Here is a 24,863-nt window from a genome sequence, read left to right as displayed (position 1 = left end):
CATGTGCGTCTATATTTGTATGCGTGTGTGCGTGTTTGCTCTTCGTCCTGTATTGCCTGCCATGTGTTTAATGTTTTTCTTAACATCTAGAAATTCCCCCTCGATCCAATACTGGACCGCGATGCCCATGTGCGTCGGCATGAGACACGGCAATGCTTGGAACCACTTTCGTTCCCCAGCAGAGCGAGCACTACTGCCCTTAAAAGACATCTCAAAACAGCCAATGTCAATGTGGACACGGAGTAAATGTCAGCCAAACCATAAGCAGTGGAGAAGTGGCTTCTGTAGCCGACTTGGTAAAGAGGGTTGAAGTAAAAAGGGAAAAGGCCTATTGGCATCAACACCAGCAGCAATGCCGCAACGCACATCCCATTCAGCAGACAAGTAGGAAATCTTGCCCACAGTACGGCCAATGCTTCTGCTCAAGGGCTGGCCTCCCACCAGCGTGCAGGAAAACGCTGCGAGCCGATCTCCGCAGTCATTTGCGGTGGACAGCTGAAGAGAAGAAGGATCACGGCATTTGGATAGCACTTGCGAGCAGTAACAATGATTAGTCTGGAAGCACTCACGCTTATTCGGCCACTGTCAGCATCCACCGTTCCAAGCGCTCACTTGGTGCGCGCTGCAGCGAGCGTGCCGTAGCGGTAGAAGATTGGTGGTGGATACGCTCATCAGCACCCCTGACCAATCATCCAAGTATGAGGATCTCATTGCGGGGTGGCTTCTCTTCGAGGATAAGAGGGGGGACGTGGGCGTGGATTTGACGCAAGTCTCGTCAGGGACTTTCCCGCATATTCCATGTGGACAAGTATGTCCTGACCAGAGCGACTGGGCATCTCTGCCCTCGATGGCCACAGAGACCCCGATGGTCTTGACCAGACAGCTTAGGATTTTACTGCAGACCCCGCATTCTGCTATGGCAGTGAGAGCCTCGGAAGACAAAAACCTCTTCCTGAAATAAATTGGACATGCTGCAGTGGGAGCGTCGGTGTCTGAAGATGATAAAATCTTCCTGAGACCAACTAGTCAGAGCATCCACTTGCATCTCGCTGCAATGTCATTGGCCTGTACGAGTACATCTCCCAGGAACCCGAAGACGATATCATTGGCCTGAACGTGTACGTCTCCCAGGAACCCTGGATGCAGCATCAGCGGCTCGCCTTAACGTGCAAAGCCGTGAGAGTGGAGCTAAATCAGGAGAGAAGCAAATCGGAAAGAAACAAATAGGTGACGTAACGCATCGGCAGAATCGTCATTGGACGAAGAGAGCTGAGAAATGGATGTTCCCACAAGATCTACGCTCGTTGAGGCGTAGGATCAGGCGCAAGCTCGGGGCAGTGGTGAAAATTATGGGCGCCACACACGTTTGTCGGGCATTACAGACAGGAAACAGGATGCCTCCTTCGGGAGAGCACTTTTGTCTGCTGCCGTCTTAAGGAGTGGCCGATCCCTCCAGCAAGCACCAGCTCTGGATCTCACATTGGGGCAGTAGCTGAAAGTATGGACTAAAGAAAGAGGTTTTTACTAAAGTACAAAACATTGTTGAACGTGTGTTGTGTATGAGCATAGATGTATACAAATTCATGTGTGTGGGTACGTATGTATATGTGCATGCGCGTGGGGAGAGGTAGCCTAACGCTTCGCGCACAGCACTATGAACTCGGCGCCAAGTTCGATTCCCGCTCACGGCCAACACCAGTGACGGTTTTCTGAACCAGTCCTGTGCCTCACCTAGGTCAACTTGACCTCAAATGAGCAGCTGGTGCGGTGTGTGAAGATCGCCACTAGGGAGACATTCGCCCGGGCATTGTGCTGGCCACCCACCCCCTCGTGTGCTGTGCCGGCCTTCATAGGTGGTCGCTAACAGCACTGGCCCAACAGGCTATTGAAGGCTATATGGGGAATCTTTGTCTTTGTGCCCACGTGTGTGCAGGAAGAGACGTTTATGAGCCGTGTGGAGGTGAAGGTGAAGATCCCGGAGGAGCTGAAGCCCTGGCTCGTGGACGACTGGGATCTCATCACGCGCCAGAAGCAGGTGAGCGCTTCGTCTCGCCGTAGACCCGTTGTGCGGGCGCTCTAGGGCGGGGGGCGGGGGGCGTGGGGACGTTTCCTTGCACTAGCCCAGGAGTCGGCAGCCTTTCAAAAAAGAAGAGGTTTTTATTTTTGACTTGTACACAACCACAGCAGGTATACAGCAGATGACAAGAAAATTCAGACTACAATACACAAAGTAATGAAATAAACTATCAATTGTTTCCCTTCTACGTGACTTTACCGAAAGAACCAAGAATATGTATCTTATTTCTTTCCCCCCTTATTCTTTAACAATACTGTGCATTTAGTTGTCACCAAGATATTCCATAGTGACCCATTCCCTGTCATCTATATACAGTGAGGGAAAAAAGTATTTGATCCCCTGCTGATTTTGTATGTTTGCCCACTGACAGATATTATCACTCTATAATTTTAATGGTACGTTTATTTGAACAGTGAGAGAGAATAACAACAACAAAATCCAGAAAAACGCATGTCAAAAATGTTATAAATTGATTTGCATTTTATTGAGGGAAATAAGTATTTGACCCCCTCTCAATCAGAAAGATTTCTGGCTCCTAGGTGTGTTTTATACAGGTAATGAGCTGAGATTAGGAGCACACTCTTAAAGGGAGTGCTCCTAATCTCAGCTTGTAACCTGTATAAAAGAACCTGTCTACAGAAGCAATCAATCAGATTCCAAACTTTCCACCATGGCCAAGACCAAAGAGCTCTCCAAGGATGTCAGGGACAAGATTGTAGATCTACACAAGGCTGGAATGGGCTACAAGACCATTGCCAAGCAGCTTGGTGAGAAGGTGACAACAGCTGGTGCGATTATTCACAAATGGAAGAAACACAAAATAACTGTCAATCTCCCGCGGCCTCGGGCTCCATGCAAGATCTCACCTCGTGGAGTTGCAATGATCATGAGAACGGTGAGGAATCAGCTCAGAACTACACGGGAGGATCTTGTCAATGATCTCAAGGCAGCTGGGACCATAGTCACCAAGAAAACAATTGGTAACACACTACGCCGTGAAGGACTGAAATCCGGCAGCGCCCACAAAGTCCCCCTGCTCAAGAAAGCACATATACATGCCCGTCTGAAGTTTGCCAATGAACATCTGAATGATTCAGAGGACAACTGGGTGAAAGTGTTTTGGTCAGATGAGACCAATATGGAGCTCTTTGACATCAACTCAACTCGCCGTGTTTGGAGGAGGAGGAATGCTGCCTATGACCCCAAGAACACCATCCCCACCGTCAAACATGGAGGTAGAAACATTATGCTTTGGGGGTGTTTTTCTGCTAAGGGGACAGGACAACTTCACCGCATCAAAGGGACGATGGACGGGGCCATGTACCGTCAAATCTTGGGTGAGAACCTCCTTCCCTCAGCCAGGGCATTGAAAATGGGTCGTGGATGGGTATTCCAGCATGACAATGACCCAGAACACACGGCCAAGGCAACAAAGGAGTGGCTCGAGAAGAAGCACATTAAGGTCCTGTGGATATAAAATCTGTGGAGGGAGCTGAAGGTTCGAGTCGCCAAACGTCAGCCTCGAAACCTTAATGACTTGGAGAAGATCTGCAAAGAGGAGTGGGACAAAATCCTTCCTGAGATGTGTGCAAACCTGGTGGCCAACTACAAGAAACGTCTGACCTCTGATTGGCAACAAGGGTTTTGCCACCAAGTACTAAGTCATGTTTTACAGAGGGGTCAAATACTTATTTCCCTCTTCTTTGGTTCTTTCGGTAAAGTCACGTAGAATGAGAATAAAATAATAAATTGATAAAATAAAATAACAATAATATTCTCACGACGTTTCGGCCACAACACAAGCGGTCTTCATCAGGTGAAGGGATGAGACTGTCTGGTAGGACAGCGCTGGAGTGAAAAAAGCCACGTTCAGATCACGACCTTTATGCTGTGTCAGAAGAAACAAAGCGCCTTGACAAAGGAATTAGCATATAATTTAGCATTGAAATGGCCGAGTGATTAGCGTGTGACTGGTCACAGAAATGGCTATATTAAAGTTAAAGCATACACATCCGCAGAGGCACCCCTTCACAAAGGAAGTAGCATAGAATTTAGCATTAAAATAGCTGAGTGATTAGCTTGTAACTGGTCACAGAAATAGCTATGCTTAAAGTCAGAGCATGCACATTCACCGAGGCACCTAGTACAAATCAAACAGGAGAATTTAGCATTGAAATAACTAGACGAATTTAGCATTGAAATAACTGAGTGATTAGCTAGTGACTGGTCACAGAAATGGCTATGTTGAAGTCAAGGTCTACACATCTGAGCTATTCACAGTAACTGGGTATACAATACAATGTATAATGAATACTACATAGTGAACCAATAAAAAACTAAAATATAAATTACCTTAATGTTATCAATAAACTCTATATTCTCCATTCAGCTAAGCTACCAACAATAAGTCGTTATATATCGCAATGCTATATGGCGAAAAAATGGGTGGATTCTTACCCTCAACTTTAGCAACACGGATAGCTACGGGCCCCGTTCAGACGGACGAGTTCATCCAAGGTCGGAACAGAGGAGGGGGAGAGAGACAGCTGCGAGGCGCTATTATACTCCATGTTGTAAACCATACCATTAACCGTGGTGTGAGAGGTATTAAGAGTCAATGCTGGTGAAAGAGCTGCGGTCTGAAGGTCATCTTAAACGGAAATGGTTTAAAACATCTTTCCAATGGTTACTAAGCCAGAATCCATCTTCTCGGTTGAAATTGTCTCTGTGCTTGTATATGTGAATGGCCTCATGAACGAATCTCTCATGGTAGCCGGTTGGTTTGCAAAGAACCTCCGTCTTGGAGAAGTCAATGTCATGTGAGCCCACTGAATTATAACAGTGATCTGCCACGGCAGAGGAGTTCGTCCTACCGTGTTTCAAGTCTGCTTTATGTTCGCGGATGCGGTCCGAGATATGTCGTTTGGTTTCTCCAATGTAGCTACTACCACAGAGGCACTTTAGTTTGTGAACGCCCGGGTACTGTATGTCTGAAACAGCATCTTCTTTGCAAACCAACCGGCTACCATGAGAGATTCGTTCATGAGGCCATTCACATATACAAGCACAGAGACCATTTCAACCGAGAAGATGGATTCTGGCTTAGTAACCATTGGAAAGATGTTTTAAACCATTTCCGTTCTTAATTAATTGTATTTTACGATGACCTTCAGACCGCAGCTCTTTCACCAGCATTGACTCTTAATACCTCTCACACCACGGTTAATGGTATGGTTTACAACATGAAGTATAATAGCGCCTCGCAGCTGTCTCTCTCCCCCTCCTCTGTTCCGACCTTGGATGAACTCGTCCGTCTGAACGGGGCCCGTAGCTAACCGTGTTGCTAAAGTTGAGGGTAAGAATCCACCCATTTTTTCGCCATAGAGCATTGTGATATATAACGACTTATTGTTGGTAGCTTAGCTGATTGGAGAATATAGAGTTTATTGATAACATTAAGGTAATTTATATTTTAGTTTTTTATTGGTTCACTATGTAGTATTCATTATACATTGTATTGTATACCCAGTTACTGTGAATAGCTCAGATGTGTAGACCTTGACTTCAACATAGCCATTTCTGTGACCAGTCACTAGCTAATCACTCAGTTATTTCAATGCTAAATTCGTCTAGTTATTTCAATGCTAAATTCTCCTGTTTGATTTGTACTAGGTGCCTCGGTGAATGTGTATGCTCTGACTTTAAGCATAGCTATTTCTGTGACCAGTTACAAGCTAATCACTCAGCTATTTCAATGCTAAATTCTATGCTAATTCCTTTGTCAAGGGGTGCCTCTGCGGATGTGTATGCTTTAACTTTAACATAGCCATTTCTGTGACCAGTCACAAGCTAATCACTCGGCCATTTCAATGCTAAATTATCTGCTAATTCCTTTGTCAAGGCGCTTTGTTTCTTCTGACACAGCTTAAAGGTCGTGATCTGAACGTGGCTTTTTTCACTCCAGCGCTGTCCTACCAGACAGTCTCGTCCCTTCACCTGATGAAGGCTGCTTGTGTTGTGGCCGAAACGTCGTGAGAATATTATTGTGTTATTTTATTTTATCAATTTATTATTTTATTCTCATTCTACGTGACTTTGCCGAAAGAACCAAAGAAGATGAATCCTTGCAGTCACGAAAGCTTTAAATCGAAACTAATTTCCCTCATTAAAATGCAAATCAATTTATAACATTTTTGACATGTGTTTTTCTGGATTTTGTTGTTAGTCTGTCTCTCACTGTTCAAATAAACCTACCATTAAAATTATAGACTGATCATTTATTTGTCAGTGGGCAAACGTACAAAATCAGCAGGGGCTCAAATACTTTTTTCCCTCACTGTATATAAAATGGAAATTCGTGAATGTGTGTCTTCCAAATGTTTAGCATACTTCCCAACATGCAACAAACCTGAAATTTGGCATGTGGGTAGCTTCCAGACTGTACACTATGCAAAAAATATAAAAATAGACTTTTGTATTTTGGGGGGGGGGGGGGGCGCAATAATGGATATATTTTGCACTTGCAGAGTTGCAGGGGGGGCTGCCAAAGAGCCGCAGGGGGGGCAGCCAAAGAGCCGCAGGGGGGGCAGCCAAAGAGCCGCAGGGGGGGCAGCCAAAGAGCCGCAGGGTGGGCAGCCAATGAGCCGCAGGGGGGGCAGCCAAAGGGGCAGCTAAATAGCCAGCATGCAGCTCCAGAGCTGCAGGTTTGCCGACCCCTGCATAGCCCCACGCGTCCGTGGTGACCGACACCCTGCTTTCCACTACACACCGTGCAGATGTGAGAGATGGCGTTGGCTTGGGTGGCCCTTCAGCGGTGGATTTAAGGCGCTGGGTCAGTGAACAAGTGCGACGTGCGCACACGCACCGCGACGGTGGTCGTGGCGCGCGTGCACGCACCATGGTGGCGGTCGTTGGTGGGAGCACTCGGCGCGCGAGTCGACGCCCGCTCCTCTCCACCGTGACAAAAATCAGCTCGCATCCCCCGCCGTTGCCATGGCCATTTTACAAATACCGCTGTCACGCCAGATGAAAGGGCTACGGGTGGGTGGTGTTTGGAGGGGACATTTAACCGCTTCCTGCCACACGACCACGAGTGGGTGGGATAAAGTAAATTTAAAGGTGCATTCCTACAATTACTTGTTGGGGTACCTGTTGGCCGAAGGACCTCTCCTAGAGGGAGCTCTATAGAGCCTCTATAGAGCGTATCTAGAGCGTATGTAGCTTTCCTTTTTCTATGCTGGCCAGGCGTCTTGGAAGAGGTGCAAGTACCCCACAGCTTTACCCCCTCCACACTCAACGAGCTACAAATCTGCCAACTATCTTGTACCCGTTTCTAACTGCTGTGAGTGGACGGAGGTGGTGGGGGATTTTTTTCAAACCTCGTCCAATTAACTCCTACGCTGAAAGATCGGACTGAGCCGGCAACCTATGTTGACACATCCATGGGGTGGGGGTGTAGGTGGGAGGAGGGTTATGTGAGTGACTTCGAAGCGGCATGCTCGGCAATCCTTGGGAGTTTGATATCAAGGGGAAAACGAAGTCCACATGGTCAGATACTGCAATGGCAGATCTTGGAGGTCAGGTAGTGGCTGTGCATGTGCTGTGGGATCTGCCAGAAGGACGGGAGTGATGGTGAAGTGTGGTGGCAATCATGGCATTGGCCGTGATGACCTCTTGACCATGACGTGTTCATTTTGAGATGTTTTTTGTTGTAAGGCAGCATTAGCTCTGAGTGCGATGATATGTTTTTATGTACACCATTTTCAATACAGCCCCTTTATTAATTATTTAATGGTTATTGACTGCGTGCACCCAGTATTTTTACCATCTGGTAACTGGAAATGATGACATGAAAGCTTCAAACTCCATACCAACCACGTGACATCATTCAAACGGACAAATGTTTTAAATAAATAAACGAACAGTTTTATTTTTATTATTTTATTTCCATTCTACGTGACTTTACCGAAAGAACCAAGAAAATGAATCCCTGCAGTCACGAAAGCTTTTAATTGAAAAAAAACTAACAGTTGTATTGTGGCAAAATGATCAAATGTGTGAGCACGTAGCGAGTGGCGCCAGTCCCTCGTTTGTCATATTGATTCATACTTGTGTACATGCCTCGTCCCCCCCGCAGGCCTGCCGCTGAGCGAGCAGGATGCCACCAATGCGATGAATGCTTCCCCGAGAATTCTGAGCAGTGTGCTGCCGCACGTTCGTAAAAGTCTCTCAGTCGCCGGCCACCGCCAGCCCTCGCCTCCTGCTAGTAGCATAACTCTAAACAGAAGCTGGCCTTGACCCATCGTCCCACAGAATTGTAATTGCTTTTCATACATGTCCCGTGCCAAACTGACCCCGTAGCTCTGGAGTCATGGGGGCTCATACCACCGTGTCAGAGCACTAAGTCAGCACCGCTGAGATCCTCGCTTCAAACCGGGTTTTCATTTGTACCAAGTTGATTGTCTCAAGCTAAATTTCGATTTAAAGCTTTCGTGACTGCAAGGATTCATCTTCTTTGGTTCTTTCGGTAAAGTCACGTAGAATGAGAATAAAATAATAAATTGATAAAATAAAATAACACAATAATATTCTCACGACGTTTCGGCCACAACACAAGCGGCCTTCATCAGGTGAAGGGACGAGACTGTCTGGAGGACAGCGCTGTCCTCTGTCCTCCAGACAGTCTCGTCCCTTCACCTGATGAAGGCTGCTTGTGCTGTGGCCAAAACGTCGTGTAAATATTGTGTTATTTTATTTTACCAATTTATTATTTTATTCTCATTCTACGTGACTTTACCGAAAGAACCAAAGAAGATGTCTCAAGCTAGTCACCGATTCGCTGCACGATACACCCATAATATTGAATGTGGTTTATCATTTAAATTACATTCTGCCTCTGAATAGTAGCATATATTTACCTATTTGATTTCCTTGCAATGCAAACCTCCTTAGCAAGGCAGGTGAGAAGGTGGCACCAATTAAACCCAAATCCTTAGTCACGGCTTAGCTCAAATCCACGCTTACCTTGAGCTGGCTCTGAGTATTGTCCCAGCCACACTCAGGAACTTGAGTTGAGTAGTGGCTGAGCCACTCGTGCATCTCTAAAAAAGCAACTGAGTGGCTCATACATGAGCTGAGCCTGAGTGTTAGGGGGCGAGCCGGAGCCGAGCCACAACTAAAAATATGGTTGTTTGTACGTGCAACAGGCAAACGAAGGGACCTCAACAGTAGTTGTGTGGTGTCACCTTCCAGAAGCCCTTCTGTAACAGGTGATGATGTTAGACTGCTGTGTGTGACATTCACGATGTGAATGTTTTCGTGTCGTGGCGTGAGACTTTGGTAGCATATTTGGAACGCAATTGAGGAACAGGAACGCAATGTCCCATGCTGTTGTCAGACCTGCGGCGGGATAGAGCTGTCTTGTTCTCGTGGTAACAAAGACACTTTCACCTTCCATCCCTGTCGCTCTTTTCTTGTCAAGCTATTTCACCTTCCCGCGAAGAAAAATGTCGATTCCATCCTTGAAGACTATTCCAATTACAAGAAGTCACGGGGGAATTCGGACAACAAGTAAGTTGCCTAGCACTAGACAGCACTCAATAATAATGTTGTTTAAGTTTTCCCAGGAAAGCCTCAATGAATCGCAAAATTTTCTCAGGAGGCTCCTGTGTAGCTTGTTTTTGGCCAGTTTCTTTATATAGACTTATTATTATCTGCGGAGCAACCCAAGTACGTGAAAATAACCCATGAATATGAGAGTTACTCAAAAATATCTGGACAGGCAGGTTCATAACGATTCAACTATTTTTTTTTATTTTACCACTAGCGGGAATTACCCGGCGTTGCCCAGGTCCAAAAAATATTTCAAAACTACTCTTAAAAATCTAATAGCAGTGCGTACTGACTGTGGTGGTGCCTGCTATGATTACAGCAGTGCATTCTATGGTGGTACCTGCTATGATTACAGCAGTGCATACTGTGGTGGTACCTGCTTTCACTGCAGCAGTGCATACTGTGGTAGTACCTGCTATGATTACAGCAGTGCATACTGTGGTGGTACCTGCTTTCACTGCAGCAGTGCATACTGTCTGTGGTGGGCACCTGCTATGATTACAGCAGTGCATACCGACTGTGGTACTTGCTATCACTACAGTAGTACATTCTGACTATAGCAGTATTTATCGACTCTGTACTCACCTGACAGAGTGGCGTGGTGAGGCCTAGTCCCTTGCAGAGCCTCCGGCCTCCCCTAGATTGTCCAGCCGGCCGAGGTGGCACCTTGGCAGGCTGGGACTGGGCTGCTACCCCTGACCCCCCCCCCCCCCCCAGCCACAATCTCCCCGGCTGCTCTGCAGTAATATCTACGGCCTATAGTGGTAGCATCTACTGACTGTATAGTAGTAATAACTGCACGCATCGGGGTGGGGGGGATATCACACAGTGAAGAATTAACATCAACGTTTAGTGTATTTTTATAGCGTTTTTAACGCGAAAGAAAATGTCCCCCTCACTCCCACCGAAGGCGTGCGACTTGGCATGGCCGTTCCCCCCACTAAAGGCGCGTGAGTTGGTATGGCCGTGCACGCGTCATAAATAAATGGAAAGCGCGCAAAAATGGCACTAAATCGCTAATTAAACTAATTTTAAGTTGACGGGTGTGAAAAAGGAATATCGCTTGCTCACAGCGGGGCTTACGGCGTGGTACCTGGCTATTTTTATTTTGCATAAACCCCACCGTTGGAGAGCGAAATCGTTAGCAAGCGCGCGAACACACACAAAGCCACACACAAACCCACAGACTGTTTTTGACTTTTATACATTACCATTGAAGGCCCACTGAGCTATGTAGCTCTTCAGAAGCAACCTGGCCACATGATAGCTCAACGAAGTGGATTATGTGGAAATGTTATAGCTGCCAAATACTCTAAACGCACGTTGATTCTAAATGTGGAGGAAAAAACCAGAGGACCCAGAAAAATTCACACAACCACGGGGAGAGCATGCAAACTCCAAATTTACAGGTGTTAGGGTCGGGATCGAACTCACGAACTCCTGTATACCAGGCGAGGGAGTTAATATCTGGCCATCCTGGCACCCATGATCTTGTTGCCATTTCGTTGCCTTTGCCTGACCACCTTGTACCCCAACGAGTTCCCAACTCACTGTGATCCACCAATGCGAGCCTCCAAAGTGTCAAACTCTCGATGCTGTACATTCACGTCAAGTGCCCTTGAAGTTGTTAAGCCAAAATGCTTTTTATTTCCACAATCACTTGAGAGGCAGCAGAGGTCGACTTTGGATTTGTCAGGCTGAGATGTGGCCTTCTTTATCACGGCCGCACAGTGGGGGTCCTCTTGTGAGCGACAGCACAGGCTCCGTCGTGTGACTGATGATGGTTGGCAGAGACTTAAGGTTTCAGGAATGAAACCCCCCCCCCCCGCCCTGCGACTGCGTTGGGGAGAGCGGCCTGGTCGTAAGGCACCAAGCAAGCGTTGTTGCTCTCTGTGAGAGCGACTCTTGCCCGCACGCTGTCACGGTTTGACGCGCCATTTTGTCCGAGATAAATAACACTATGTAACACGATTTTTGTTCCTGGTAAGTGTTATTTTCTAATTGTTTATGCCTCAAAAGTATCGAAAATGGCTATTATTCTCCACAAACTTTGCTTTTGAGACCAGGACTTTATGTGAAGGAATGACACAAATGCACACGTTTTCTCATTGAAAATAGGTAAATTTCAAAATATCGCTGTCCTGGTCACAAAAGCAAAGTTTGTGGGGAATAATAGCCATTTTCTGTACTTTGAGGCATAAGCAATTGGAAAATAACACTTACTACCCAGGAACAAAAAAAAATGTTGTTACGCAGTGTAATCCCTCTTGAACCACCGGCGACCCAAAGTGAACCCAAAAGGGTTAAATTTAAACCGCGCGCCACAGCGCGGGATAAGTCCACGCGTGTTTACCACGGCACTGGGGTCAGGTGTGTGTCACACATTTAATTACATGATTGATCGCCTTGAGAGCAGCGCGCAGTTAATCCGCGGGTGAAGCCTGGCACTTTACCTATTTTGAGCCACATTATTGGGGTGGGAATTGTACAAAATTGCCCGGCGACCTCACATCATCAAAGGCCAATTTCGAAGCTGTAATCCTATTGGGTTTCACAGTGGAGGCTGATGGCCATTGTGGCATTTGGCATGTGTGTGTCCATCCCAGCGCGTGCTTGTCCCGGCATGTGCGTGTCCCGGCGTTTGCGTGTCCCTGCATGTCCATGCGTGTTCCGGCGTGTCTGTCCGTGTGTGTGTCCCAGCGTGTGCGACCATGTTCACGTGTGTCCGGTGTGTGTAGAGCGGTAGTACAGCGGTAAGCGTGCTTCTTTATGAACCCGACAACCTAACATTGATTCCTGCTCATGGCCAATGCAGGTGACAACTGAACCGATTCCGGGCCTGCCTGAGGTTGACTCAGCCTCAAATTAGAGCTTGGTGCGACACATTACCACTCGGGAGACAATGGCGGCTGGGCATGGTTAAGGCCACCGACCTCCTTGTGCACTGTGCCAACCTTTGAAGGCTATACGGGGGGAGGGAGGATTTTTGTCTTTGTGTGTGTGTCCGTGTGCACCTGATGGATTTATTTACCACTCAACTTCTTTTGGAAAAACAATTCGCACAAACTGTTAATTTTTACTTCCCCTCGCAAGCACTCACGGATGGGTTGTCATCGTGCCCCCACCCAACCCACCACCCCCACCCACCTCTTCCCCCCCCCTTGAGGGAGTACGCGGTGAGCGACGTGGTGGCGGGGATCCGCGAGTACTTCAACGTCATGCTCGGCACGCAGCTGCTCTACAAGTTCGAGCGGCCGCAGTACGCCGACATCCTGGCCGACCACCCCGACGCGCCCATGTCCCACGTCTATGGCGCCCCCCACCTCCTGCGCCTATTTGGTGAGCGCATCCCCTGAAGTCGCGGGTGTGGCCTCACTTGTGAGTGGTTCCTGCGGGTCGTTGGTCAGATTACCGATGGGATCTGACGGCAGCCTCCCCCTACTCACTCCCCTCCTCCCCCCTCACTTCATCACGGATAAGAGGTATTCTACAGCAATAGGGTATTATAAGTCTGCACAACTGCTGGCTAGGACTGAACCTACTTTTTGTGTGCGCTTCCGTGTATTTTAAAGATTCCGTTGTGAGCATTCAAAGGGATTTAGGCAGGCATCACCGTAACGGTTTCTGCTGTTGGAAGGGCTCTATACCACCCACCTCTACGGGACCACTCTTCGCCAATATTCACCCCAATATAATGAACTGGCATTTACAGAACGCTCTTCATTCAGAGCATCCTAGAATGCTTTGCAATCGCACACACACACAAAAAGTAATAACTCAAACCCATTTACTGATCATTCCTGCTCTAAAGTAAACTTACTGCAATTGCATGTTTTAAAATTTGATTTAAAAGGGTTGATTGTCCAGCAGCATTGCTGATTTGTTGGGGCATTGAGTCTGATTCACGGAGTGTAGCAACTATTGCCATTAGATGCCCCGCCCATCTCACCCATTTGTAAACAGCTCTTTGATTGGTGTAGACCTACTGCAGGTTACGGTGACCTCTCCTACATTAACATTAGCTGCCCCGCCCATCTTTCAACCTTTATAAGCAGCCTGCCACGGCAGATTTCCCCCTCTTTTTTCACCTGAAGACGATTGCTTGTGTTGCGATCGAAACGTTGTGATATTGTATTCTTTTTTCTATCTACGTGGCTCTACCAAAATACCCAAAGAATATGAATTCCTGCAGTCACGAAAGCTTTAAGTCAAGGTCCTCCATATATTAAGGTTTTTTGTTCGACCACTTTTGAGTGTTTTGTATGTGGGAGGAAACCAGAGCACCTGGATAAAAACCCACACATGCAAGGGGGAAATGCTCTATCCCATAGAGATGGAACAGGTAGAGTCCACCCTTGCTGGAACGCCTTCTGCCAAGTCAGAATATGGCGCCTCCTCAACGCCACCACGGGAAGGGAGTCCCAAGGCATTTCATGTGATCCACCAACCCTCCTCGCTGCTGCCTCCACGGTGCTGTATGACAGGCGTGTGCCATTCTCCGTAATGACCGTAACGAAGCTAGTTATTAATTATTAAATACGTTTATTCGTTTTCCTGTCGGGATCTCGGTCATGTTTATCTTAATCAGTCCATGTTCCCTTCCTCATCTAGAGAGTGTTGATGTTTAACCCTCTTGGGGTGTTTTGTTGTTTCTTTATTGCTGGCGTCCCCTTTGTTGTTGTGATGTTGAAGCCCAGCTTGCGTCACATCGGTGAGCCAGTGATCACTTCCTGTGTTGATTTCACTTCCCATCGTTTTGCCTGAGTGCAAATCATGTAAATTTCATCCCTAATCCCTCCAATTTTAACACCCTATCGTGTGTCCCGTTTTTGATAACTTTTTATTATTTTAAGGTGTCATCTTTTTGAGGCCGTTTGCTGGCTGCTAACTCAAACAGAGGCCCTCTCTTGCTCTGTGATGTCAAATTTACCAATTTAACCAATCATCCTCTCATCCCATGCTCCCTTGATTTTACTCCTGCATTGAAGTCCCCTCTGATTAGTGTGTGTTTGCCCTCGTGTTTATTAAGAATTAAGGTTTTATTTAAATGTTAACACAAAGCGCTGAAATTCAACATTTTTTTTGGGGTTGGCAGATGGGACAACACGGTATCATTAACAGAGAAAATACATAAAAACACAGGAGACATTTCATACGTGTAAGGTGTTCACTACCAATGTTACGATTCATTATTGGGTTTTTATGGGCGAGATCATCGGTCAGGCACAATGCCAATTATACATATCACGTCCCACCACCCAACAACCAATCAAATGAAGTTATCACGTCATGGCCAAATATGGCAATCGATTTTTTTTCTTTCAGCAAACCACCAGAGTAATGTTGAAAAGCAATTTTGACAATTTTATATGACACTTTGCGGGAGATTACAGTCCGGAGCTCAGCTCTCGCACACGATGAGAGCTCAGCATCTGTTAACACCTCAGGATGTTGGACGTAATCTCCAGCAGAATAGCGTAGAAAATTGTCAATGTTGGTTGGGCTTTTCAGCGTTTCCGCACCTCCGGTTAGCATGGTTGGCTACGTACGGCACGAAAGAAGTTCAACATACATACATGCATAAGTTCCTCCGATTTTTCTGAATGACCAAATTATTCGGCAGATTTCCCATGGCATAAAAGTTTAGTTTAAATCAAGGTATGTTTATTTTACCAGGTAAGGCCCACTGAGCTATATAGCTATTTTTCAGAAGTGACCTGGCCACATATGATAGGTCAACGAAGTGGATATTTATAGCAGCCAAATACTCTTCACCTGTGATTGGTTCTCTCGGGTGGTCAAGGGTTATCGTAAAATGATGATGCAACCCGAAAGAATTCGATTAGAAATCACTCCCCAAGCATAACCACATTGCTTGTACATTATATTTCCTGACTGCTTATCTATAAATGGCAACATTTTTAATTTATAATGAAGTGAAAATCTGCAGAGCTATGTCAAACAGTGCCATTTAAAACTTTCTGATAAGTTGTACAGTGAGGGGAAAAAAGTATTTGATCCCCTGCTGATTTTGTACGTTTGCCCACTGACAAATAAATGATCAGTCTATAATTTTAATGGTAGGTTTATTTGAACAGTGAGAGACAGAATAACAACAACAAAGTCTAGAAAAACGCGTGTCAAAAATGTTATAAATTGATTTGCATTTTAATAAGGGGAAATAAGTATTTGACCCCTCTGCAATACATGACTTAGTACTTGGTGGCAAAACCCTTGTTGGCAATCACAGAGGTCACACGTTTCTTGTAGTTGGCCACCAAGTTTGCACTGCACACATCTGAGGAGGGATTTTGTCCCACTCCTCTTTGCAGATATTCTCCAAGTCATTAAGGTTTCGAGGCTGACGTTTGGCAACTCGAACCTTCAGCTCCTTTCACATATTTTCTATGGGATTAAGGTCTGGAGACTGGCTAGACCACTCCAGGACCTTAATGTGCTTCTTCTTGAGCCACTCCTTTGTTTCCTTGGCCGTGTGTTTTGGGTCATTGTCATGCTGGAATACCCATCCACGACCCATTTTCAATGCCCTGGCTGAGGGAAGGAGGTTCTCACCCAAGATTTGACGGTACATGGCCCTGTCCATCGTACCTTTGATGCGGTGAAGTTGTCCTGTCCCCTTAGCAGAAAAACACCCCCAAAGCATAGTGTTTCCACCTCCATGTTTGACGGTGGCGATGGTCTTCTTGGGGTCATAGGCAGCATTCCTCCTCCAAACACGGCGAGTTGAGTTGATGCCAAAGAGCTCCATTTTGGTCTTATCTGACCACAACACTTTCACGCAGTTGTCCTCTGAATCATTCAGATGTTCATTGGCAAACTTCAGACAGGCATGTGTATGTGCTTTCTTGAGCAGGGGGACCTTGCGGGCGCTGCAGGATTTCAGTCCTTCACGGCGTAGTGTGTTACCAATTGTTTTCTTGGTGACTATGGTCCCAGCTGCCTTGAGATCATTGACAAGATCCTCCCGTGTAGTTCTGGACTGATTCCTCACCATTCTCATGATCATTGCAACTCCACGAGATAAGATCTTGCATGGAGCCCCAGGCCGAGGAAGATTGACAGTTCTTTTGTGTTTCTTCCATTTGCGAATTATCGCACCAACTGTTGTCACCTTCTCACCAAGCTGCTTGGCAATGGTCTTGTAGCCCATTCCAGCCTTGTGTAGGTCTACAATCTTGTCCCTGACATCCTTGGAGAGCTCTTTGGTCTTGGCCATGGTGGAAAGTTTGGAATCTGATTGATTGATTGCTTCTGTAGACAGGTGTCTTTTATACAGGTTACAAGCTGAGATTAGGAGCACTCCCTTTAAGAGTGCTCCTAATCTCAGCTCGTTACCTGTATAAAAGACACCTGGGAGCCAGAAATATTTCTGATTGAGAGGGGGTCAAATACTTATTTCCCTCATTAAAATGCAAATCAATTTATAAAATTTTTGACATGCGTTTTTCTGGATTTTTTTGTTGTTATTCTGTCTCTCACTTCAAATAAACCTTCCATTTAAATTATAGACTGATCATTTCTTTGTCATTGGGCAAACGTACAAAATCAGCAGGGGATCAAATACTTTTTTCCCTCGCTGTACGTGAAATTGACGCTACAAGTGAATGCAATATTCCTCTGAAATTCTGTTAGGATTTCCACAAGGAAATAACTTCAACTGATGTAGTGTTATGAGAGAAAACCAGGCAGATTGTATAATGCATGCTTGCACCGTTTTTTGGCTTTGGTTTCATTCATTCACACTTTACATATATATACGAGCGGGAAGTACTCGGCGTTGCCCGGGCGAAAAAGACACGCACACACATCGACTGATGCACAAACATCGACTTGCACACACAAATGGACTCACACATGCACACATCGACTTACACACACATCAACTTATACACACACAGACATCGACCCACACACACAAACACATCGACTTACACACATACATGAACCCACACACACACAACGACTCACACACACATCGACTCACACATACATCGACCCACACACACATCGACCCACACACACATCGACCCACACACACATCGACCCACACACACATCGACTTTCACACACAGTGACTCACACACACACACACATCGACCTACACACACACATCGATCTACACACACACATCGACTTACACACATGGACGTACATACATGGACTCGCACACACATCGACTTACACACACATCGACTTACACACACATCGACTCACACACATGCACATCGACTTGCACACACACACAGCGACTCACACACATCAACTAACACACAGATCGACTGACACACATTGACTCGCACACGCACATCGACACACACACACAGACATCGACTTACACACACAGACATCGACTTACACACACAAACAAATGGACTTGCACACACACATGGACTCACACACACACACACACATCGACTCACACACATAGACATACGCACACACACATCGGCCTACACACACACATCGACTTATGCACACACACATACATTGACTTACACACACATCGACTCGCACACATTGACTAACACACACATCGACTGACTCGCATCGACCCGCACACACACATCGACTTACACACAGATATATCGACTTACACACACAGACTCACACACACACTCACACACACACTCACACAGACACATCGACTTATAAACACACAGCGACTCACACACATACATCGACTTGCACACAATTTTTTTTTTATTTTCGCTTACACACATACACATCGACACACACACACAAAGAAATGGACTTACACACTCACATGGACCCACGCACATACATCGACTGACACACACACATCGACTTACTCACACACACCGACTCACACACACATCGACGCAGACACGCACATCAACTCACACGCACACTGGACCTAGGCACACACATTATTATTTTAATATTTACTAACTTAATTTTGAAATATTAGTTTACACACACTGAATTTTTTTAATATTAGTTTTCTATCTACGTGAGTTTAGCGAAAGATGCAAGAAAATAGTACTTAACAGTGCCGTGATGAGGTCTAGTCCCGTGCAGATCCCCCGGCCTCGCCTAAATTGCCCAGCCGGCCGAGGTGGCACCTTGGCAGGCTGGGTCGCTACCCTCGCCCTCCCCCACCATCCCTTCGACCACTTTTCAATAATATTATCTAAGCGCTATAATATTAGTATCTACCGACCCAATAGTAGTAAGTTAACACATTGGGGTGGGGGGGGGAGAAGAGGACATGACACTTTGAAGAATTTACCTCAAGGTTGTGTGTTTTATTTGCATTTTTTACGCGAAAGATCATTTCCCCCTCCCAACGAAGGCGTGTGCGTTGCTAGGGGAAACCCCCGGTCAGCTTTGACGCACATGCGCAAATGCGTGCAGCAGCTTAAGGAAATAAATAAATAATGATAAATAGCACTCAATTGTTAATTTAACTACTTTAAAGTTGACGGATGGGAAAATGAAATAGCGCTGGCTCACCATGGGGCTTATGGCGTGGTACCTGGCTATTTTTTTTTAAACGTAAGCCCCACGGTTTGCGGGCCAAAGCCTTTGCAAGTTTCGTACACAGACAGACACGCAGACACAGACAAAAAAAATACGTTTATAGCTAAGATACACATCTGCACGGCCTGTTGTTGGGCCCTATGTTTGAATTAAACCTATCCTTTTTTTTGGTCCGAAGCATTTCACGCGAGCTGAGTTTTCCAATCATAAAATTCCATGTTCGATTTCTGTAGAAGCTTAAGCGTTCCACGTATTTCTTCTGTCAGCGTGCAATTTTTACGTGAGCATTTAGTGCCGTGTCTTTTTTGTTTTTGCCATAATTTAAGACCTCGTATATATTTATTTGCGCCTTTTTTACTTGTTGCAAGGCAGTGTGTTATTTATGACATGCATAAAGTACGTTCGGCCTGGGCCTCTCCATCACTGTCAACCCTGCCCCTGAATTTATTTTTGATCTGTATATAGTACATATGGGCACATTACATACACGTACATCCAGCCTCGATACATGAAACTGGGCGATGTTGATATGCACATCTATGTCCGCATGGGTGCATGTGTTTCTGTATGTACGTCTGTGTGCGTGCTGGTATGTCATTACATCTGCGTGGGTGTTATGTGTGTTTGCATGTGTGGGCGTATACATGCGTTGCTCCACTGATTCATTCGAGTGGCATTCTCTTTTTGTTGGCTGGGTAACGCTGTGTGGAACCTTTTGCCTGTCCTGTCGCTCCAGGCCTTTTCAGCCTCGGTTTTACCCTCCCTTCTCTATGCTTGCAAAATGTTGGATCTCTATATTGGAGCATCTGCACTGGATTCGAAACATTCATTGTGGCCTGCCTACAATCCATCCTGGGTTTGACCAGACTGGATTGCGTGAGGAGCTCATAGATCCTTGAAAGGTCTGGACACAGTCCCACCAGTGAGCTCTTCTGCCAGGCGAGGTTGCATTGGTTGTTTCATGTATCCTGCATACCCATACACTGCATGCCAAAGCAGCTTCTGTTTGGCCACATCGAGGGGGAAAAAACACGCGGCACAGACGGCCTGATGAAGGACTGGAGGATGTGGAATTGAGTGGGCTTGCCAATGACTGGTGCCAGGTAGAGGAGCAATGCTAACAACAATTAGCGGAACGCCGGGCGGCTAAAACGCTGAAATTTTTCACTTTAGGGATCACGTGGTGCATCTGTCAGTCATCTCAGACAGTTAACCAATAACACCTGGGTCTGTCCCATGACCTGCTAGCGTGCCTTTCACACGTGGCCTCAAAGTCCACCTCGCCTGGCACAGGCGCCATGGTGACATCACCCTGACTTAGTGGTGAATGGCGGGTATTGGTGTGTGTGAAGGTTTGATACTCATTGTCTGTTGCTGGGGAAAAAAATTACTTCATCTATCAATTCAGCGATGTACATTTGTAATGGATTCAACTGAGTCGCAGACATAGACTTGAAGGCAACACATTTATCAACTCCAACGCACGGGGTAACTTTCCCCTTAACAGAATAACAACCTATGGTGGTGACCACCAGGCTAACTACACTAATTACAACGTAACTGCTACTATGGACGGGACCAACAGCGTAGGTCCAGGTCCACGTGTTGGTGACTCGTTGAACGGAGACCGTAGATGAAGGTTTCTTCCAGGATGAACAACAACCCTGGTCCCTCTCGGAACCCGGCTTGTATTCTCTGCGGCGTGGCTGGCTCCACCCGTGGGCACGACCACCTTCTAGAATCCTTGAGAGGGATCTGGATCCCAACCACGTACCCACCCCTAGCCCCCACTTGCGGCCCCTTTGCAGACTTGACTGGTCACGTGTCCTCCCGGGTCAACCAGAGTGCCATGGCCTTTAGTAACCTCATCCTACGGCCGGCACTCACACACCCTGTCCTGTAGGGTTGGCACTGCACGCCAAGCGTGGTACCATCTCGCGTTATCAATCAACGCTCACCGGGCCCCTCTAGGGCTGGTACTACACCCACACCCTTGTGGTATCCGCGATGTTATTACACCGCACACTGTGCCTCTCGGGCCGGCACTGCACGTTGACATCTCGCGATGTCACTACACATTTATGAACCTGATCGTTTTTATAACATTCCATCTCAGAAGTTGTCATTCTTTCTGCTTTCGTGCTATTGCCCGACACCTTAACCACTGTTATATGTGTCTGCTGCTAGGCAGCGATAATGAAGATGTGATGACAACAGATTTGGCGCATGCACGCACTCGTGTATGTATGTGTGTGCGTGTGTGTGTGCTCATGACTAGCTCCGGTTTGACAGCAGAGGTCTCGATCCAAATCAGTCGAGCGGCATATTTTCATCGACTGCGTACCTGGTCTGTCACTCCACGAAGCTTCGGGTCTTCTCGGCCACGGTCGATCCATCCTGGGTTTAACCAGGCTGGATTGTGTGAGGAGCTCACAAATCCTTGAAAGATCTGGACAAAGTCCCATCGGTGAGCTTCTCCGGCAGGCAAGGCTGCGTTTGCTGGGTCATGTCGCCCGCATGCCCAGCCACCGCATGCCGAAACAGCTTTTGTTCGGCCGGATAGAGGGGGCTAAACGGGCGCTGCACGGGCTAGAGAAGAGATGGAGTGATGTGGTACAAGAGGACGTGGAGCTAAGTGGACTTGCCAATGACTGGTATCAGCGGTGTCAAGATCGGCCTCTGTAGAGGAGGCTCGTGAAGGATGCTACTGGGCAGTTGGAGGCAATCGCCCTCCAGCAACAAAAGAGGACAGAGGAGCGACGCTCATGACAATGAGCGGAGCACCGGGGTGCTATAACACCAAGTTGGCACAGTAGGGGGCACAGGTGGTGCATCGGACGGTCATCTCAGTCAGTCAACCCATTGGCACCTGGGTTTGTCCTGTGACCACCTGCCGGCAGGCATTCTACACTTCACGTGGCCTTAAAGTGCACATGGCCTAGTACAAGCACCATGGTGACGTCACCGCCACTTCGTAGCAAATGGCGGTTGGTGCGTGCGTGCGTTAGGTGGGGAGGGGCAATGTAGCGCTTAGCGCTTTGTGCTACGAACCTGGTGACCCGAGTGTGATTCCTGCTCATGGTCAACATCCGTGACGTTTATCTGAACCGATCCTGGGCCTCCCCTAGGTCGACTCGGCCTCAAATGAGTACCTGGCGCGGTATGTAAACATCGCCACTTGGAAGGCAAAGGCGGCGGCCTGGCGTGGTGTTGGCCACCCACCCCCTCGTGTGCCGTGCCGGCCTTCATAGGTGCTACTTGCTCACAACACTTGCCCCAACAGGCTTTTAATTATATACGGGGGTGGGGGGGGGTCTTTGTCTTTGTTAGTTCGGATAGGCTCCATGCTGGCCTACACTCCTCTGGACGAGAAAGGCATGGCTCTGCTTCTCATCTTCCTGCACGACTTTCTCAAGTGAGTGTCACCCATTCGCCCTCTCCCTCCGCACTGCCAGGTACCGCATCTTAGAAAAACATCAACACATTTGTCAATAGCACTTGCCTTTAAAGCAAAGGAAAAAAAAACACGTTGAGTGACGTTTCGGGAAATGTCTATGAAATAATGGGTCTTTTTGACGAACGTGTTGAGTTTGGCATTGGCCGTGTTCAGGCTTCGAAACCCAGGTACGCCAAGTTCGTGGCACAGCACGCTAACCGCTCCGCCACCACTCCTCACTCACGCACACTCCTTGTTTACGCTGTTCGCATTAAAACGCCAAATATAGATAAACAGTGCTACTTTTCTTAATGCCACAAATGTAACGTGCTTTTATTCACGGCCCTCCCTGGATGATTTGTCATGAACTAATGTCCCCATTAGTGACCCGGTCCCCTAAATCTGACACCGTGCGCGGAGACCTCTCAAAGGGCACCGCCTGGTCTTTGTTATTTGTGCTTGTGAACCACTACTAATGCAACAGCATCACCAAATAATTTATTATTATAGTAATACGGTTCTTTACCCAGGAATGCCTCACTCAGTCTGAAAGACCCTATTTTCAGGGGGGTATCCTGAAATAGTTTATCGCATTGGGGGAGGGGGCAGACGATTTCTATGTCTTTCCCAGTTGAGTGATTTGCTATCATTTTTAAACGTGGACACCACAAAAGTTGTGATAATGGCGATAACAATGTTGATGGAGCTAAACGTGACAGTGGTGAGTGTGATTCCATCCACGATGATTATGACGATAGATATTCTAGTGACTGTGGTAATAATATTGTTAGGGGTGTCGGTGATGATGACATGTAGACTGCTCGTGTGATCGCCCCCCCCCCCCCCCCCCCCCCGTTCGGTCGTAGGTACCTCGTGAAAAACTCTGCCGCCCTCTTCAGCGCGAATGACTATGAAGTGGCCCCACCAGAGTACCACCGGAAGGCCGTATAATAATCCAAGATTGAGAGGAGGCAAAGATCGGACGTGATGGAGCTCGAAGCGAACGTTTCTTCTCGGAGCATTTTTCCCCATTTAGGAAGGATGCACTTAAAGCGTCGTATTCACTGCAGCATATATAAAGCTTTTAAGTGGTTTATTCACATAAGGGCTCTTTATATATATACAAAACGCATTATTGTTTCCGTGCATTAATTTGTCACGGCTGAAGCTGTGTTCATGCAAATAGATTTTACTGCTTCGTGCCACCGCTTCGTTTCCATAGAGAGAGGCAGAGTCGGGGGGGGGGGGGGCGCAGAGGTTGGAGGGAGTACGGTGGTGGGGGGGAGGTGTAGAGTTTGAGGGAAGGACGTTGCAAGCAATGACACGCCTAAGAGAATTCTCGTTGCATTCCGTCGTTCACATCGTCGTCGTCTTGTTCTTCCCGTGTGACCGGCTGGCGGTCGCAGACGGGACCGGCAGCCAGCACCGCGGGCAGTGCAGCCGCTAGCCGCGTAGACGCCGTGGGCGATCGTTTTAGACAACGCCGCCCGTCGCTATCACTTGGAAGAGGCAGTCATGTCGCTTGGAGATTAAAAATGGCGAAATATTGTGTTGAATCACCGGGCGCCGCGCGGCTTTCAAGTTTTGCAAGAAAGCCTCCTGTTTATTTTCCACGCCGATGTTATTATCACTGTCACTGATATTAAACCAATGAATCGGCCTTTTCGTTCGGGGAAAACGTAAATAAAGAAAGCCTCACGGACTATGTCGATAATTATTTCCACTCTTTTGTGCCCTTTAAGATAGGTCATCGCTTGAAACGTTGACCTGTTACCTATACGTTCGTTCCTCAGTTGTGAGGCAGCGTTAATAGTGTATCTGGCGGGGGGGGTTTTACATCTGTGCTGAGAATAAAAGTATGGTTATCAACTTAACGTTTAACTCGGGTTTTCACGGCATAACATCGTTATTGTGATGTTTCTATGTACAGTATTAGGGTGTCACAATGTGTAACTTTACAGTTAATAAACACGAAGTTGATGTCTTCCAAAGGTCAAATGCTTGTGGTTTAATCGCTCAAACCAACGCGTATTAATCCGTACGCGGTGTGTCGTATTTAAACTCCCGGTGATGTGGTTGAGTGGTTGCGTGTTTTTGCCGCGCCTTGCAGAGGTTCACAGCTCCAGCCCAGTGGCTGCCCTGGTGAATGCTGCGAGAATGTGAACCTTAGATGCTTGCCGTCTGCTTCACGGCAGACCTTAAACGATCCACTAACGT

At 47.0% G+C, this 24,863-nt stretch overlaps 1 protein-coding gene across 5 annotated transcripts in view; it reads left to right on the top strand.

Annotated features, from left to right (window-relative positions):
• Nucleotides 1-24,637, top strand: part of MORF4L1 (mortality factor 4 like 1) — a 46,319-nt gene extending 21,682 nt beyond the window's left edge. For all 5 annotated transcript variants that reach the window (XM_032968660.2, XM_032968657.2, XM_032968659.2 and 2 more), the window contains 5 exons: nt 1,934-2,035; nt 9,558-9,646; nt 12,855-13,027; nt 22,541-22,625; nt 23,513-24,637. In XM_032968660.2, the coding sequence (XP_032824551.1) occupies nt 1,934-2,035; nt 9,558-9,646; nt 12,855-13,027; nt 22,541-22,625; nt 23,513-23,597 (534 nt within the window). In that variant the 3' untranslated portion in view covers nt 23,598-24,637. The remainder of the gene's footprint in view (nt 1-1,933; nt 2,036-9,557; nt 9,647-12,854; nt 13,028-22,540; nt 22,626-23,512) is intronic.
• Nucleotides 24,638-24,863: the final 226 nt, after the last annotated feature.

The sequence above is a fragment of the Petromyzon marinus genome, chromosome 40 (assembly GCF_048934315.1).
Source record: "Petromyzon marinus isolate PM22_M1 ecotype Great Lakes invasive population chromosome 40, UKy_Petmar_22M1.pri1.0, whole genome shotgun sequence".
Lineage (NCBI taxonomy): Eukaryota > Metazoa > Chordata > Hyperoartia > Petromyzontiformes > Petromyzontidae > Petromyzon > Petromyzon marinus.
The sequence above is the reverse complement of the archived record's forward strand: the minus strand, read 5'-3'. Positions and strand labels throughout refer to the sequence as shown.